Here is a 17,480-nt window from a genome sequence, read left to right on the forward strand (position 1 = left end):
GTAAATATTTTATCCTTTCCTTTTGTATTTGCCTTCTATTTAAGATATTGTATGAACATAGTCAGGCTCCTCTGTTTGTGCCGGCGGCTCTCAGCTGTGTTTTTAAATAAACCTGGCACAGGACAGCAGTGCTGTACGTCTGCCTGCAGCTCTTGGAGGGAGCAGGAGGGGAGCCAGGAGTGCTGCTCCAACAACATCCTGGTGCTGCTGCCACCAGGGTTACTGCTGTGCTGCTGTTATGAGCTCCATGGAAGAGATGAGCTCCAGCACTGCCTCCTCTCACTTATTTGGCTCTGAACCCTTCAGTTGCTATTGGCCGTGGCACATTCCATGCAGTGTGAATCTCTCTAACAGACATAACTGTATCAGTGGAATTGTGGGGGCTGGGAGGGAGGACACAGTGCTGCTGAGAGCAGGGCCAGGCAGCCCAGCATGCTCAGCACCACAGCCAGGTGAGGCTGGCAGTTCAGTTACAGGTGTGTGTGCAGCTGGTCACCACTCAGCCTCCCCCATTGCAGCTCCCCGTGTCCCACAGTTCCCCCATCCCCGTTCTCCCGCTGTCCCATTGTCACCCTGCCACACCACTGCTGTGTGCACTAAACCTTTATTGCCCCCCGAAGAGGTCCTCATTGTACACCACCTGCACCCGCTTGTCGCGATGAGAGCCCTTGGCACTGTTCTTTACGGCTGTTGGGGCACACGATGGGGGCAGGGACTCAGCACTGCTGGCACCCCCACACCGTCCCTGTGCCCCCCCCCCCAGTGCCCCCCAGCTCACCCAGGGATCCCCAGAGACTTGTCAGCTGATTCCATCTTCTTGTAGGTGACAAAGGCACAGCTGTGGGGGGGTGAGGTCAGCACAGCTTCCACCCCATTCAGCACCACCCCACAACAGATGCACCCATACATCACTGACTCACCCACAGCTTTGCCCACGCCCCCTGCCCCTCTGCCCATCCTGCTCTCGCCTCCCCCGCTCCTCAGGCTCCGGCTCCTGCTCCCAGTCCAAGTGGCTGTGGCGCTCTCCCCTCTCAGGGGGGTCCCCACGTCTCCCACCAGCTTCAGGGTCCCGCAGGTGCTTGGTGGTGCAGACGAAGCTGGTTTGAAAAAATTGCGGGGGCGGAGGGGGAGTGAGCAAAATAAACACAGAGTGAGGGCACAAATATGGGGGAGAGAACAAAATAAAGGGATAGGAACCACAAATAATGAGGTGGGGGTAATAAAGTACTGGGGGGGGGGGGAGGGGGGTGGCACTCACCTCTCATCGGGGTCGCATCCCGTTCTCTGCCATCCACAATGTTGTGGGAAGCTGTGGAGGTACTGCTCAAATGTATTCTCTCTAAGAGAGGGGAGCAGGTATCTCCTAAATGCATATCCGAGCTGGTAAAATGGGCTCATATGAATGGACACTTTCAGGAGGTGGCACTGATGTTCACTGTAGCCGAATGGCGAGAAATAGTCGACCATATGTGGGACTTTGTTATCTCCAAAAATAAGGAATACAAAATAAATACATTGAAGAATATGCAAGCCGAGCGGCAGATTGCTGCTGCTGTGGTACAAGCTCTATCCGGACCTAGTGCTCAGTCAAGGTCAGAACTTGACTCCCTGTTACCAGGAGTTTCGTACTCCGTTTGCTCATCAGCCTCACAAGTCAGGGCTGCCACAGAAGCCCCGAATAATCATGTCCTCGACCTTTTCAACGTCTCTGGCAGATCCGGTTTTGGCTGGTGAGGAAGGTGCGGTGGGGGGGGGCTGAGGGGTGTGCAGAGCAGCAAGAAGCTCCTGAGAGTGAAAGCGACTTGGATAATGGTGGGAATGAGAAAGCGTTGGAGGAACATAATAAAACATTAACTGAGGAGCTGCAGGACTTAGAACTGCGTACGAAGGAGGCATCAGTCTCTTCGAGTGTTTCACCGATGTCTTTACAGCCCCTGTCTATGTGATTCCCCCCCACATGTAGCGATCCTCCACCTTTGCGTTGGTCTGGAGTCATTAGAGACATGATATTGGAGGGACCGTGTCAAGCTGTGTTTCAGCTCGCTTGCCCGCTGATAGACGATCAGCAGGGAGCTGCTCGGTGGGAAGTGCATCATTGGAAATTGTTACAGCAGGCTGGTAAGACTGTGACTGACTATGGGAAACGATCTGAAGCTTCTAAGCAAATCATTCAATGGATTTTCACTGAGGATACTCATATGACACTAGACACTTCTAATCTTGTGCGGTTGTTACTAACACCACCAGAATACGTTGTTGGTCTCATCTCAAGGCAGAAAATAGCATCCAGCCTTTATAGTAACTGTGTTTGTGTGTTTCTTTCCTAGTGGAATTGCTTTGTAACTTGCGGTGTTATAAATAATATTAGTAATGGTTTGACATAGTGTGTGATTTTCAGTGTTACCAATGCAGTCTCAAGAATTAGAATTTTAGGCATTATCCATAGATCAAATGTGTGTTAAAGAAAGGATTTGATGTAATCAGTGCTGTAATCTATGGGAATAGCTCTTTTAGTATGTTAGTACTGCTCACTCATGATGTTATTAGCACCGTGGCTCCATGCTGTGGGATGGGGCTCCATGGCGCAGTGCCGCCCGCACCCCCCAGGGTTGGTCCTGCCCGGCGGCACCGTCCTGGGGCTGCCCGTCACAGCCCCACCGAGCTCGACCCTGGGGGACCCCAACCCCATCCCCACTACAGTGGGACCCCTGGAGCTGGAGGGGCCCATCAACCCCTGCCTGGCTGTGTTTCAGGGTCTCACACATGGCAGCGGATGTTGGGCTGTGACATCCTCGAGGACGGCACCACCCGGGGCTATCATCAGTATGGCTATGATGGGAGAGACTTCATTGCCTTCGACAAAGACACGATGATGTTCACTGCAGCGGTTCCAGAGGCAGTTCCTACCAAGAGAGCGTGGGAGGAAACTGGTTATGCTGAGAGACGGAAACACTACCTGGAGGAAACCTGTGTGCAGTGGCTGCAGAGACATGTAGAGAACGGGAAGGCAGAGCTGGGGAGGACAGGTGAGGGGGGGCCTGCGGTGTGAGACTGCAGATGGGGTGGGGGCTCAGCGTGGGGAGCTCAGCCCGGCCCTCACTGCCGCCCACCTTCAGAGCAACCCGAGGTGTGAGTGTGGGGGAAGAAGGCCGACGGGATCCTGACCTTGTCCTGCCACGCTCACGGCTTCTACCCACAGCCCATCGCCGTCAGTTGGATGAAGGACAGCATGGTGCTGGGCCAGGACACCCACTCGGGGGGCATCGTGACCAACAGCAACGGCACGTACCACACCTTGGTCACCATCGACGCGCTGCCTGGGGACGGGGACAAGTACCAGTGCTGCGTGGAGCACGCCAGCCTGCCCCAACCCAGCCTCTACTCATGAGGTGAGTGAGGGGATTTGGGGCTGGGAGGCTCTGGGCTGCCCCTTCCCCTGCTGACAGCCCTGCCTTCCCCCAGAGCGGTCACAGTCCAGCCTGGTGCCCAACGTGGTGGGGGTGGTTGTTGCCGTTGTGGCCATTGCCATCATGGCTGGCATTGGATTCATCATCTACAGACGCCATGCAGGTAAAAGTGGAGGGGTGTAGGAGGACAGTGGGGGCTGTGGGGGGATTTGAGGCTCCCTCAGGAGCCCTCAGCCTGGCTGTGATGTGAACCTGTGCTGATGCATCTCTCTGTCTGCAGGGAAGAAGGACAAAGGCTACAACACGGCGCCCAGTGAGTGATGAGGGCAGCGCTGTCCCCCACCTCTGCCCAGTGCCAGGGCAGCATTAAGGTCCCCGCTTTCTCCCAGGGTTCCCCTTCCTGGTGCTCAAAGCTGCTCCATGCCCCACAGCAAGAACAGGGCTGGGGGTCATGGCTGTGAGAGTCCTTCCTTGTTTTCTGGCTCCAAGCTTGCTTCCTGAGGTGTTTCTTGTGAGAAGACTCTCAATGATTTATTGAAGTGGCAAGTAATGGGTGCTACCGTGTGACAATCAATATCACTTTTTGGGTATTTGAATATTTGAAAGCACCTTCCTTCAGAGCTGTTTGCCTCCAGAAGAGTGCTCAGGACTGTTTATGAGCGGAAGATCTGGCCCGGGACTAAATAGCTCCAGCTTGGTGTGGGAAATCTGGGTAATGAAGCCATCGTGCCCTGTGAAAAACAGGATGCGGATGGGAATCCCTGCTCCCTCTTATCTGCTGGCAAGGCTCAGAAGATGGGAACAAAGGAATTTCTGCTAAGATCCCAGAGCCAGAAGCTTCCATTCCAAGGAGTGCTGACTCAACTACTTTGAATTCGAGCTGTCACTCCAAAGAGAGCTGACTTGACCACTTTGGACATATAAATAAGTTGGTGCTACCATTGGAAATTGTCATCGTGGTCACCATTAACAGAACAACGCCTGACGACCCACCACGACTGAAGACCAATGACTGAACTACAAACCTCGATGGATCCATGGTGGTGAATATCTCCCTCTTGCTTCCTACAGAGACTCCTTGCTTCTATTTCATATTTTTACTGCATTCCCTTCCCCATCACCCTACACCATAATAGCGTCCGTCCTCCCCTTCCCCATCTCCCTGATAAAGTCTTGTAATAAACTGGTCGGACCAATGTTTGAACCGTTGTTTCTTAATCCCGCACCAGGTATACGTATATCAAAGAACCTTGCCTCCCTCCTACAAACTGGGCTGAGACAATGGCTCTTCTTACCTTACAGGCCAGGAAGGTGGAACCAGCAACTCGAGCACAGCTGTGGTGTGGGGCTGGGGGTTGGAAGGGGTCCCTGTGCTCCTTGTGCTCCTTGTGGTGCTGCACCAGGGCTGGGCTGGGACTCTGCAGGGAGTTGAGGGTTGGGATGTGAACGTGGCCCTATGGGACACCATCTCTTCTTCTTCACACAGGAAGTAACCAAACTGTCTGAGTGCTGTGCTTCAGCCTGCATGGGGCCAACTGGCCACACGAGCATTTGGGGTCGGTGATGAACACAGCCCCATCCCCTCTACCTCTCACATCTCCCTCTGCTTCCTATGCTGTTATGCTTTTCCTGTGCTGCTTCTTGTGAAATAAAGTGTTGGGCTGTTCTGTGCTCAGCCTGCCTGCATTCTGCTCCGTGCCGTGCTCAGGGTTGGGGTGGATGAGCGGACCTCTCCTCATCCCTCCTCCTCCCACCCCACACTCTTTGCCCATTGCTCCATTTCACACTGCTGCTCTCCTCCTCCCCTTTGCACTCCCTGTGCTATCTGCACCGCTTTGGCATGAATACGTGACTGGAAAGTTCATCTAGTATTGGGCTGACCTGTGCTTCCCCCCCATAACCCACAGTACTGCCACAGCCACATTCTGAGGGCAGACACCCAGCTTCCATAACCAACCATGCACTGAGGCTGAGCTGCCCACACCCCACATCCCAACCTGCTCCTCTACAAAACATCTCCACTTTATTCCATACAAATCCCAAAGCATCCCACTCTTCCCATCCTGCAGCGGGGAGCAGACAGCCACAGCTCCCCATGTCCCATCGCATCCCACTCCAGCTGCCCTGTGGTCCTCAGTGCTGCAGCAGCCGGCTGTAGGGTCCACCGCGGGTCCTCAGTTCGGTGGGTGTCCCCATCTCAGCCATCATGTCATGCTCCAGCACCACAACATGGTCTGCCTTCTCCAGCATCCGGGGTTGATGGCGGATGAGTAGCATTGACTGGTCCACCCTGTTGTTTATTGGGTAGGTTTGTGGCGTGGCATTAAGCTGGTACATTCGGTGTTACACACTGTGTGTGAGTCCCGTCTGATCCCATGTGCGGAGGCACGGTACTTTCACACAGCAGCCTTGATTTGTCGCCGGATCGGGTGGCGACAGCCTTCATGTCAGAAATGTGGACAAATGCTTCTGTTGTCTGAACCGTCTCTTGGCCCTCAGCACAATGATGCGCTGCCTTTCCAACCCTTCACAGCACTGCTAGGTGCCAAGTGCTGTGCTTTAAGTCTGTTGTACGATGAGTGGCAGCAGAGACTTTCCAAGTGAAATGCTTCATGCTGTAGATAAACAACAACAACAAATACAGCTGGGTAAATGTGGTCGTCTTCCTGTGGCATATTAGTTAAAGCAAAAAAGAAAATCCCCATCCCTTCTTGCTGAAGCTCTTGGCCACCCCCAGGAAGGGCTAAAAACTTCTTTCAGGTCCTTTCCCTTGAGCCTTTGCTGCAGAGGGTCCCCACAGATTCCATTCCAAGATCTCCCTAAGCCTCCCTGTTTCCTACAGCTGTAGGCACTGATCCTAAAACAGCTGGGCTCTGTTTCCAGCCTGTGGGACCCCAGGAGTTCCTCACACCATCTTCTGCAAAGCCAGAGCTGCCCACAGTCCCCCACAGCCACTCTTCCCACTACATACGTCAGGGTGCAGATGCAGCGTGCTGAGTCCCGGATGTTTCACACTTTGATGTACAACGTGGACACGGTGAACACCAACCCCGTGTGGCTGCAGTACTTGATGGAAACAACATTATTTGGGTGACCCTTGAGGGAAGCAATTTCCTGAACCGTCACCAAGTTCCACATCTTACAGCTCCGGTCTGTAGGAAGAAGAATGTGACTGAGAGAGTTGGGCTGGGGAGTTCCTCCGTAGCGTGGAGGCACCGACTCCTTCCCAAGCGCTGCCTCCCACCACCCACAGCTCCACTCCATGGCAATGGAGCCAACCTGCTCCAGCACCTGGACATCAGAAGGCAGGGACAGGGGAGCAGCCCAGAAGGAGCCATCCCTGCCATGCACCCCAATTCCCCACGCCGGCCTGGGGAGATCTATGAGACTAGCGCATAAAAAGCCAGCAGCCCCCACACCTGTTCTGTCCAACATATACCTTTTCAGGCAGTGAAAAGCAGTTCATCAGTGGCATCCAGGCAGAGCACAGGCTTGGTGTGTCCTTCTGCCACAGAGACGCACTGCAGTGGGGCTGTCCGGGCATTCTTGGTGCCACCCACTGGATTAATGATGACACCTGCATGGGAAAGAAAGAAGGTGGCGTAGGTATGTGGAAAGGCACAGCACTGTAAGGTCCTACAGTCATGGGAAAGCACGAGCTGCCTCACCCCCAAGCATCTTCCACTTTTTGGAAGGGCAATGGGCCCCTCCATCTGAACTCAGGCATATCTGAGTAATCATCTTCATGTTAAACCTTGGCATCTCCCCACTAGCAGCCCCTGCCTAACGGCTCTGCCCAGGTGACACAGACTGTGAGACGTGATGCTCACGGCCTCTGCTCTGAGCCAGGAAACTCAGCTCATTGGACCTCAGCTCAGTTGAGTACAAACTGCACTTTCTCCATCCTGAAGCTCTGCCAGGAACGCTTCATTAGACCAATTTCATGGCAGTTCCTTCAAGCTGCCAGCCAGCCCATGGTTGGCAAAGTTTGGAAACGGAGCTGTACTCCTTTTAAAACCAAAAGGATGACAGGGGGCAGCACTGGCATTTGCACCCAGCACCCTGTCCCCAATGCTGGCTCAGAGGATCCATCCTCACCAAACCTTCTTCCAAGGGACGCCCTGCAGGCACCTCATCCCTCCGGCCACAGCATCAGCCAATCACTTCCACATCAGAGTGTTCAGAACACTGAGGTCCAGCAGCTCCACTGCTGCAGTCCTGAGCTTTGTGGACACCAGCAGCTCTTTCCTGCTGGCATTCCAAGCGCTGCCTGGGGCTCTGAGCTGTGCTAAATCTTTTCCTATGAGTAGGCAAAACAAGGCAGGAGGCTGGAGAAGGGCAGGCCCAGGGCTGCATGAGGTCTGCATTAGTCAGGAGGGTGAAGGTAAGCTCATTAATTCGGGTTTCGAAGTCACAGGAGTGCGACCTCCTTCTCAATTAGCAGCTGTGCTCACACATTCAGCAGCTCTCCTCTGACCCCTAGTGTTGCTACTGGTCTCGAAGTGACACTGAGACCAAAGGGAAATCCCGGCTCCCCAGGGTGAGATGCGATCAGAGCAAACAGCTCAAGGTGACAAAGCACACACGCGTCTGGCGCCGTGTATCCAGTGGTTGCTGAGAGCAGAGCACCCATCAGCACCAGAGGTGCTCCTAAAGGGCAATGAGAAGGTTGTCCTTGCACTGGGACAAACTCAGGAGCACATTCAGCCCGAGGCTGAGCTCTGCACAGCAGTGACTTGGCTTCTGGGGCAGAGAGCTCTGCTCACACAGGACCCAGCACTGCAGAGATACAGCCAAGAGTGGGGAACGCCTGCACGTATTTCCCTGGAAGATGCTTGCAAGAAAAACACACTGACAGTGCCCAGTGTTGCTCACCCCAGCATTACAGTCCTGCTGGAGAGCCAGGGATGCGACAGGACATGCTGACAAGAAATGACACAGAGTGTGTGATGAGGACCTCAATCTGCTTATTATGTGGATGATGCGGAGAGGTCTGGCTGATGGAGCTTCTCACTGTGTGAGTCGGTCAGCATTAGAGAAAGCCAGCATGGAGTTCTGTGAGCTTTTGCAGGGGACAAAGAGGCGCAGAAGCTGCTACCCACCCTTGGTGCTCTTAGAAAGTTAACTGAATCGGCCAAGGAGGAGCGGGAGTTATGGCTAACCTGTTTCCTGCAGGGGTGAACCCCAGAGGTTTGAGACCAAATGAGGTTTGGCAGATGAATGTCACAGACTTCCCAGAGTTTGGGTGTTTCCGTCACTTGCATGTCACAACTGACACATGCAGTGGTTTTCTCTGGGCTGTGGCACAATCTGGACAGACCGCCATGCATTACATAAAAGCGTTGTGCTTGGCCATCGCTGTCATGGGTGCACCTCATGAGTTAAAGACTGACAATGGCCCAGGATATAGAAGTGCATGTTTTGGACGCTGGTGCACAGCTTGGGGCATTAAGAATATCTTCAGCATTCCTGGCAGCAGCACCGGCCAGGTTATTGTGGAGTGTGCACATCAGACCTTGAAGGGGCGTCTTCGTGCGCTTAAAGAGGGGGGAGGGCTGGAGGGGCCTGAGCTGTGCTCACACGCTCTCCTCCTGCGTGAGAGAATCGGATGGGAGACCATCAGCTGACCGAATGGACACCAATAGGTCAGGTCCTGATCAGACCCGATGGAGGGCCATGGCTCCCAGACCCTACTCCTCGTCATGGGCAGGGGATATGCCTGTTTCGGGACCCCAAGTGGGCCCTGCTGGCTGCCGGCACGTTGGGTTAAGCCGTCACCAAATGATGAGCCATCCTGTGCACCGTGAGGATCCGAACATCTCAGCACCAGTTTTGGTCAACAACTCCTTGGTTAATGTCTCCAGTGCAGCCAGTGATTTGATGTCAGCACTGGGCAGCAGGTGCTGGTAACGGCAAATGAGACAGCGTTGCTCCCAATGTGCCTGAAGGTCCGAACTGGGAATCCAGCCTTCATGCCGGACTGATAGTTTGTGAGCGGGGGAGACCTTGTTCCTGGATAATCCCCCAGTGGTGGACATTCAGAACGATTCTGCACAGCCAATATGTTTTTGTCTTCTTATTTGGTTATGGAGTTTGACATTATAATGCACACTGGACAGAACTGGAATGCCATGAAGATTCTGTACAATAGTGTTACATTGAACTTGGAAAAGTTGTAACTCCATTGTGTACTGTGCTGTTATCTTGAACTTGAATGCACTGTTCTCTACAAGTTGACTAAGTGTTGCCATACAGCATTTCACAATTTTTAGGCAGATTGCTGTTGTGTGCTTTCAGGATTGTAGGCACTACAGCTGCATCACTTTGGTATGTTATTATGACAGCTTAATTGTTTTTCGCATATGTTTAATGTTTGATTCATTTGCGGAATAGCTTTATAAGTGCGAATCACCTTTGGGGTAACAGGGAGTATACAGGGGAACGTTTACAGGGGCTGGAGATGATAAAGAGGGGGGAGATGTTGTGTATTGGGCAGGTGGTGCGTGCATGCATCAGGGCTGGAGTCAGGGAGGTCACGGGTATCTGATAGGGGCGGTCACCTGTACCACTATATAGGGGTTGTGGCATGGCATTAAACTGGTAGTTTCGGCGTTACACACTGTGTGTTCTGGTTAGCATTTGGGCTGCTGTGCTAACAGATGTGTCTGGGGTATCTTGTTTTAAAATGGAAGGGCTCGTAAGGAGCAGAGGGATGTGAGGTATTTCTAGTCCGCTTCATGCTCCCGATTCTAGAACCCTTCCAATTGTGAGGAGAACAGAAGTGCTGAGCTGTGTGCGTGTTCCATGGTGCAGAGTCCAGTGACAGTTGGTGCCCGGTGTCTGTGCTGAGCAGCATTGAGGTCTTTAGGAACGTAGGAATCTGCCAATCTGTTGTGAAGGTACTAAAGGTAAAAAGGCAGCATTTCTATCAGTATTGGAGGAGGGAAGGAAACTTTGTCCTTAACTGCTGTTTTTGTTCCCATTTTCATGCAGTCAATCCAGCAACTAACTTGAGAGCCCGACTTCTCCTCTCTTTAGTTTAGATTTGGGGAAATTCCCTGCCACCCAAAAAATATTTCCTGGAAAATTCACTAGTGTTTGTATGAGTAAAAGGTTCCAACCTTTCCTTATTGACTGTCAGAAATGCTTAGCACAGAAATGTGCAGCACTTTAACGAAAGAGTTCCAAATCACTTGAATTTGATCTTCTGTCTGTCCTGGTTGTAGGTTTTACTGCATTTGATACCTTAAAAAAAAAAAAAAAACCAACAAAACAAACCTAAAATACCAAAATATTTGATTTTTCCATCAGAAAAGAAAAAAAAAAACCAACCCAAACCCTTGTTGTGGCTGAGCAGAACGTGCTGCAGCTCCATGCAGTGCTGAGTTACAGTATTCAGGCACATGTGTGTGGATTTGTGTATTGATACGCACTGTCATGCTTTTGCTGTACAGGTAACAAAGACGGAGGATGGTTTTTGTGGATTCTTCAAAGGTGAAGAATCCTTGAAGACCAGAAATTCCAACTTACAGAATTTGACATAGGCAAAGTGAGGAGGAAAATTCTTCCTAACCTGTTATAATTAATTAATTCACGGATTAAGTGTTGGTTCGGCCTACAGGAGAAGTGAACTGCAAAGCTTTGAAGATCACTGTCTTTGCTGAGGTTGTCCAGGTGGGTGAGCTTGAAGACCTGCAGCGGTCAGACAAATGTGTTGGGGTTACTCACTGCTGTCACTCGTGGTGTTGAAGGAGGGGCTCCATTGGAGGGCTTGCAGCCGTGCAGCCCAGGGGCTCTGTGCTGAGTCAGGGTGATGTTACTAGAGTTTGACCAGTGTTGAGGAGGGCAATGTTTTGAAACAACTGCTCCAGAAAGACTGATTGAATGAACAGAAGAAAGCTGGGAAGATGGGTGGGCATTCCTCATTCTTTTCTGCTTGTCGGTGTTTTGCTTAGGGTTCCTTTTCAAAAGAAGATTTCACTGATCAAGACAGTAGAAGACTTTCAGTCCAAGGAAGCACGAGCCAGCTCTTTGAGAGAGCACAGGAAGAGCTGCACAGAGATCCCCGAGACCAGAACTGCTTCTGTGCACTCGTCGAGCATGTCGAAGAAAGGAGACGATTGCTATTTCTACTTTTATTCCACTTGTAAAAAGGTCTGCTTGGGTTTTTTCCTTCATTTCTCCTTCTTTCAGTTCTGAAGTCAAGAGGATGGTGTGGAATAGTTGGATAGTATTACTGATCTTCAGCAAACTTCATAACTAATTGCATTGTGCAAAAGAGCAACTAGCTAAAAATGAGCTTAAAGCATGGCCAGTTCTCAGGTTGCACTAGTTCATTTTCCTCTCTTGGTTTCCATTGGGTTACAGGGAGACAACTGTCCCTTCAGGCACTGTGAAGCTGCTTTGGGCAATGAAACCACCTGCAGGCTGTGGAAGGAGGGCCGCTGCTTCAGGAATGACTGCAGGTTCAGGCACATGGAGATCAGTGTGAGTGTTGGCTCCTCAGAGTTTATCACCAAACCCACTTCTCATTTCTTTAGGTGGGCTGAATGTGCTTTTGCAGATTAGGTTCATTTGCTTTGAAATGATGATGGGAAGAGAGCTCAATGGCAATGGTATATCATAGCAGAATATTAATGTAGTAGATACCAACAGTGTTCTCTCAACAGTTGCTAAAGAACCACATCATTCAGACAAGCATTCTGCAAGGTGTGTTAGTTTAACCCCTTCTAAACTGGTGTCCTCACCCACAGAATGCTAGAAAAGCTCATTGAGCCTGGTGCTCCCAGCCTGCGCACGCTTCAGAGTGGTGTTTGAGTGCTGCTTTGTGGCAGTCTGCTCACTGGCACCATCTGGAGCTCAGTCTCCCTTTGCAGATCTTATGTCCACATTACCATGGAAGCTTTTCTTCCTTTCCGTCTGCAGAAATTTCGCAGCATGATTTCCTGCTACTGGGAGAACCAGCCAGGAGGCTGCCAGAAATCCAACTGTGCCTTCCATCACACCAAGGGACGTTATCTCAATGGGGTTTTCTTTCCACCAAGCCAAAGTGAGTTTGTCTTTTCTAGGAATGAAAGATTAACTCTATTACTCACAGGTGGGTATAGTGTCATAAAGAATGCCAGATAACGTTCACTTGTGAGCTGATAGATAGGTGCACAGCTGAACTTTGTGCGCTTCTGATACTCAGTTTTTTCTTGCATGCTCAGCTTCTCTCTGCTCCTGTGGCCTTTGCCTTGCTGGTTGTGTTCCTGCAATTAAGCTTTTTCTGGGTGTCAGGGAGATGAATGTTGTGTAGGGGGGGATTTCTTTGTTCACAGAGAAGCCATTTGGATGGGCAAGTGGAGACTCAGCATTTATCTGTGTGGGTTTTCATCCTTGCCTGCCATCTTTGTGCAGTGGTTGTAAGGTTAGGATCAAAGTTTTAAATTGATCCTTTTCTTCCTGTAGCTACGCTGCCAAGTCCACCAGAGTCTGCAGGTGACGATCCGAATGCAGCTCAGATAACAGTGCAGCAGAGCAAGCTTTCCGTGCAGTCCGATCCCTCTCCACAGTTGATGGAAGTGATGCAAATGGAAAACAAAGAGAGTGTCCCAAGCGCTACACATCCTCCCGTTTTAATCAAAGCTGCAGATGATGACAAAGGTGATGATGGTGAGTGTGGTTGCTTTTCCCGGTTCTTTACTAGTTACTCTATTCACTTAGGCTGCTTCTATGGGTTTACCAGGTAAGTATAGCTGTTAAAATAAGGAACCTGTCTGTAATCACTTCCATTTGTACTTAAGAATATTAACTGTGGGCTGCCAATTAACTCCAAAGCAATTTGTTGTAAAAACACAACAGAACATAGGGTTGCTGAATAGACTCAGCTATTTCCATGATCTTGTTCCTACCTCGTATCTTCATGTGTTTTTCAGATTAGGAAGGTAAACTCCTTTGTTTACTTCATTAGAGCAAGATGAGGCCACAGCATGGAGTTTAAGTGCCTGTATGTGCATCTTTTCAACCACTGGTTAAAGCCACATTGTTGATAGAGGAATCATGTGGATGGGTTAAAGTAAGGGATAAAGCCTACTTTTAATATCCAGAAGGATGAAAGGAGGGTATCAGACAGACATCAGGTCCATGGTGCTCTTAGCTGTGGGGAGAGCTGACAGGGTTTGTTCTGCATGCTTCTGAGCAGGAGGCAGTTTGCAGAGCTGTGGTCCTCAGCGTGTGCCTCTGTCCTTCAGTCTCATTCACTGCTCTGTGTTCCCAGATGACAGTCTGAATGCTGGAATAAAAGCACTTGAAGAAATCAAACTGAAGAAACAAAAGGATAAAACCAAACAACAAAGTGGTGAGTTCATATGCCCTACTTTGTTATCCTTCTGATAATACTCAGATAGCTGGCACTGTGTTGGGGAATAGAGCCATTCACAGAAGTGAACCTTTATCTTGCACTGCTGGTTTTGGAGTAGCAGTTGCTGGTGGCTGGGTGCTCCATGAGAGATAGACTTTTTTGTGGTTAACTGTTCTAAAATCTTTCTCCAAAGGAATTATCTTAGGAATGTTGTTGTTTTCTCTCTGTAGCTGTTGTCAGTGGCCTTCCGCTGAAACGCAGCCTGGCAGAAAGGCTGGAGAAGAAGATCAAGATTGACAGAGCACCAAGGAGAGGTAAATGGTTGTCTGTGTTTGCTGCACAGATTCTCTAGGCTTTCTGCTTATTCTTTCCTGGGTGCGTTGTTGTTGGGCACACGCATATTCTGTAATATTATGTCAAATCTGAAAACCTAAGCTCTCGCTGGACTCTCTTTTAATCATTATGCTTCTCCTTTCTTGATGATGGCAGAGAAGGGTGCCAAGCCAGCAGGGGAGATCCATGTCAAAACTCTGGAAGAGATCCGTCTTGAGAGAGCGAATCAGCGAGGAGAAACCCCAGCTGCCCTCCAGGCAGAAGGGTGCTGTAAGGTGGAGGATCCCAGCTCCGGGGTGAGGCCTTCTCCTGCAGTTCGCATCAAAACCTTGGAATCCCTGGCTGAAAGGAAACACAAACAGCTGGGGGAAGTGAAGCAAAAAGTAGAAGAGCTTCTTACTGAGAAGAGAGCTAAGGGTAAATGGAAGAACGAGAGAATTTTCCCTCCACCTGAGCCTGATAAAGTGAAACTGGAAGAGCCACCGCGTAAAATGAAGCGATTGGAAGAAGTGCATATTAAAAGCTTGGAAGAAATCAAGCAGGAGAAAGCCCTGCGGATGCAGCAGATCGCAAAGCCAGCAGGTAACGAGGTGCTTCACTGTCTGCTCTGCTGAAGTGCTTCCCCTGTCAAGCAAATGGAGTTTGCTTAGAATTGCCTGGGCTGTTTCTTACAACATGCAAAGGCAGGAAGTGCCAGGATGTCCATCCATGTGTTTTTCCATCGAATCCATGGTGTCTGCCTGCTTCATTCTGGAAAATTAATTTGCTGTGAGGTTTTGTAGTTCAGTTTCTCCTGTACTTTCTTTCTGCCAAGATTTTGGTGTGGCATGTTCTGTGTGTTGATGCCAAGGTTGCCTTCATCTTTGGCTTGTATTGCTTAGTTTGATATGTAAATGTATTTGAAAAGCATGGATTGATTCCTCAGCATGGGGGCCAACCTCTGTCAGAAAGGTCAGGGGGGTGAGTTATTCATTGGGGAGGTGAGAGAGGCTTTGTGAAGAGACAGCATGTGAAGGAGGGAAGAGCTTGGATACTGTATGGACTGCGTGATGCCGCCTCTGTCTGTGCTTTGTTATTGAATGTGAGGAAATAAGCACATGGAGGAAACAGTGGCACTCAGGTTTCTTTCTATGCTTGCTGTTGACCAAGTGATTTTCTTTTTCTTTGTTTCAAAGCACCTGGAAGAGAAGAGGAAAAGACTGTGGAATGGAACAGGGCTGCTCCCAAAGCTGTCTCTGCACCCACAGAGGTGAGTCCCTTCTGAAGATGGACACATTGACACAATTTCTTCACATGTTCTCATGTCTCACTGCTCACCATGTGCCACCATCATGAGTGCATTACTACCTTCCTGCCTTTGGTGAAGAGCTGCAGCCACGTTTCACAATCCTGGTACTTTCAATGGCTTTCCCAGACAGCTTTGCACTCCTCAAACTCAGAATTGATCTGATTATATCTGGCAGAGAGGCAGTAACCCGTTTTTGAAACATCTCTAATCTGATTTCCTTCATATGCTCCCCCTGGTGTTTATTCTTATTTTGCACTTACTTTATTTCTTTTTAGCCCTCGGATCAGAGTACACCAAATTCTAGAGCTCAAGCAAAGAGCCTTGAGGGGACAATAAAGGAGAAGCTACAGCTGAGACAACCGGAGAAGCTGAAGAAGGAAGTGGCTGCTGTGCCGGCTGCTGCTGAAGAAACAGTCAAAGGTAAAAGTGCAGAGCTTAGCAGTCCTGAATCCACCCTTCATGTTCAGCTTATCAGCTTGCAAAGGCCTAAGTGAAATCTCAGCACGGTGGGCAACAGCACTGCCAGGGAAACCATCAGCCAAACCTCAGGAGCAGAGAAGTATGAATGAGTGTTGAGTGTGAGGTGGTCCTCGGAAGTAAAGGGACCTGAGTGCTCATGGTGGGTGCGTGCCTTTGCTTAGTGCTAGAAAGGGAAATGCTTATTTTCTTAGTTCACTTGTGTTCCTTCCAGCCAGACTTCAGCTTGAGAACGAGGGACAGACAGTGGCACTGGGCTGCAGACTTACCTGTGTGATAAACCCCTGGATGAATTTTGTGGGTCTGTTGTGGCTTGCACAGCGTCTGGTTGCACACTCTTGTCTGTAGCTCCTGCTTTTTCCTTTCTCTAGAGGGACCATGTATTGTTTTCTCCTACTGTATGGCTGTTTCCCTTGTCTGGGTTATAATATGGTGTAGCTGTGCAGTTTCTTTGTTCCTTTGGTGGGACTGTTGGTATGCAGCACTCACTGTGGAAGATACTGCTGAGATTTGTGGAAAGAGCAATGTAATTTTGCTGGCCAGATGTATTTAACTGTGGAGAAGAGCTGTGGGAATGACAGGACAACCTGGACTCATCTCAAGGCACAACTGTACCAGCTCTCTCTTCTTCCTGTAGCCAAAAGCAAGGTGTGTGTGAAGCCCTCGGATGGGAAAGCCAGCACCCCCACGAAGCGAGCAAGGAAGCGGAAGGCTGCTGAGATCTCTCCTTCTGCTATGGCAGCTGTGAATCCTCGGAGAAGCACTGAAGAAGAGGAGCCTCCAGCTAAAAAGTCTAAAATAGCAGCTTTGGTAAGGAGGGGAGGAAGCGTCAGTGCTGTCCTGGTCAGGCTTACTGTTAATGTCCTTCAGGAGCCCCTTGGCCCCCATGTTGGGTTAAGGCTCAGCAGTGCTGAAGGAGAAGCGCTGTAGAGGAAGGATCTCATGTGCAATCATTGACTTTGTCTTCCTTCTTTCCAGACTGCTGCTCCAGCCCTGCCGGAGGTCAGCCTGCTCACCAAGGCCGTAGAAGATGACACTGAAAAGTTCATCTCGGAAATCTTAGAGGAAATGGAAGGAGAAATTGACTTGGAGCTGGAGAAGGATGTGGATGAACTCCATCGTGAACTTTCTGAGATGATTGACAGTATATCTGAGTAGTCTTATAGCATATATATATATATAAATAAATATTTTAAAAGGCTTCACTATGAGTCTTAAAGCACAGCTGAACTGGTAAAAGATTGGCAGACTGCATTCCATTGTCCTGAGTTTTCCTGCTGGTCAGAGTTGAGGTGCTGTGCATCCATTCCCTGCTCCTGGTTGGCTCCTTTCAGCAGCAAGAGGACAAAGCAGTTCTGTGACAGCCCGGAAGGACGTCCATCTGTGTGCTGCAGTGCCTGGCAATTGATCTCCTGATCCAGTGACGCTCTGAAGGCTTCAACCTCATGCTCCTTCCTTCCTCCTCCCTTGGCCATGCTCAGCATTGGGTGCAGCTGGAAGCTTCTTCAGTGCTCCCATTTCTTGGGTAGCCCCTATGTCTAGCTTGGAGTTCTGCCAGCTCTTGAGTTTTTTTGGTGTATGCTTTTGTTTTTGACTTGAATCCTTTAAGGCAACTTAATGATGATGTGGGGGT

General features: G+C 50.1%; 1 protein-coding gene and 1 pseudogene across 1 annotated transcript; both read left to right on the plus strand.

Annotated features, from left to right (window-relative positions):
• Positions 1–17,005, plus strand: part of LOC146752742 (zinc finger CCCH domain-containing protein 11A-like) — a 36,419-nt pseudogene extending 19,414 nt beyond the window's left edge.
• On the plus strand, positions 11,219–13,148 carry LOC146752743 (zinc finger CCCH domain-containing protein 11A-like). Its single transcript, XM_085531481.1, has 4 exons — positions 11,219–11,561; positions 11,775–11,894; positions 12,333–12,456; positions 12,858–13,148. Exons 1-4 carry the CDS (start codon positions 11,292–11,294, stop codon positions 13,136–13,138), a joined length of 795 nt encoding a protein of 264 aa, XP_085387607.1. The 5' UTR covers positions 11,219–11,291; the 3' UTR covers positions 13,139–13,148.
• Positions 17,006–17,480: the final 475 nt, after the last annotated feature.

Source organism: Coturnix japonica, unplaced genomic scaffold (assembly GCF_054131305.1).
Source record: "Coturnix japonica strain WE unplaced genomic scaffold, WE-NBRP24 Scf042, whole genome shotgun sequence".
Lineage (NCBI taxonomy): Eukaryota > Metazoa > Chordata > Aves > Galliformes > Phasianidae > Coturnix > Coturnix japonica.

Bases quoted from the DNA above. Each gene is read 5' to 3' on its own strand.
- LOC146752743 (XM_085531481.1), top strand. From the start codon at position 11,292: ATGAACAGAAGAAAGCTGGGAAGATGGGTGGGCATTCCTCATTCTTTT. The intron at 11,562-11,774 runs GTCTGCTTGGGT...ATTGGGTTACAG, and splicing joins TTTATTCCACTTGTAAAAAG to GGAGACAACTGTCCCTTCAG. The intron at 12,457-12,857 runs GTGAGTTTGTCT...TTCTTCCTGTAG, and splicing joins TTTCTTTCCACCAAGCCAAA to CTACGCTGCCAAGTCCACCA.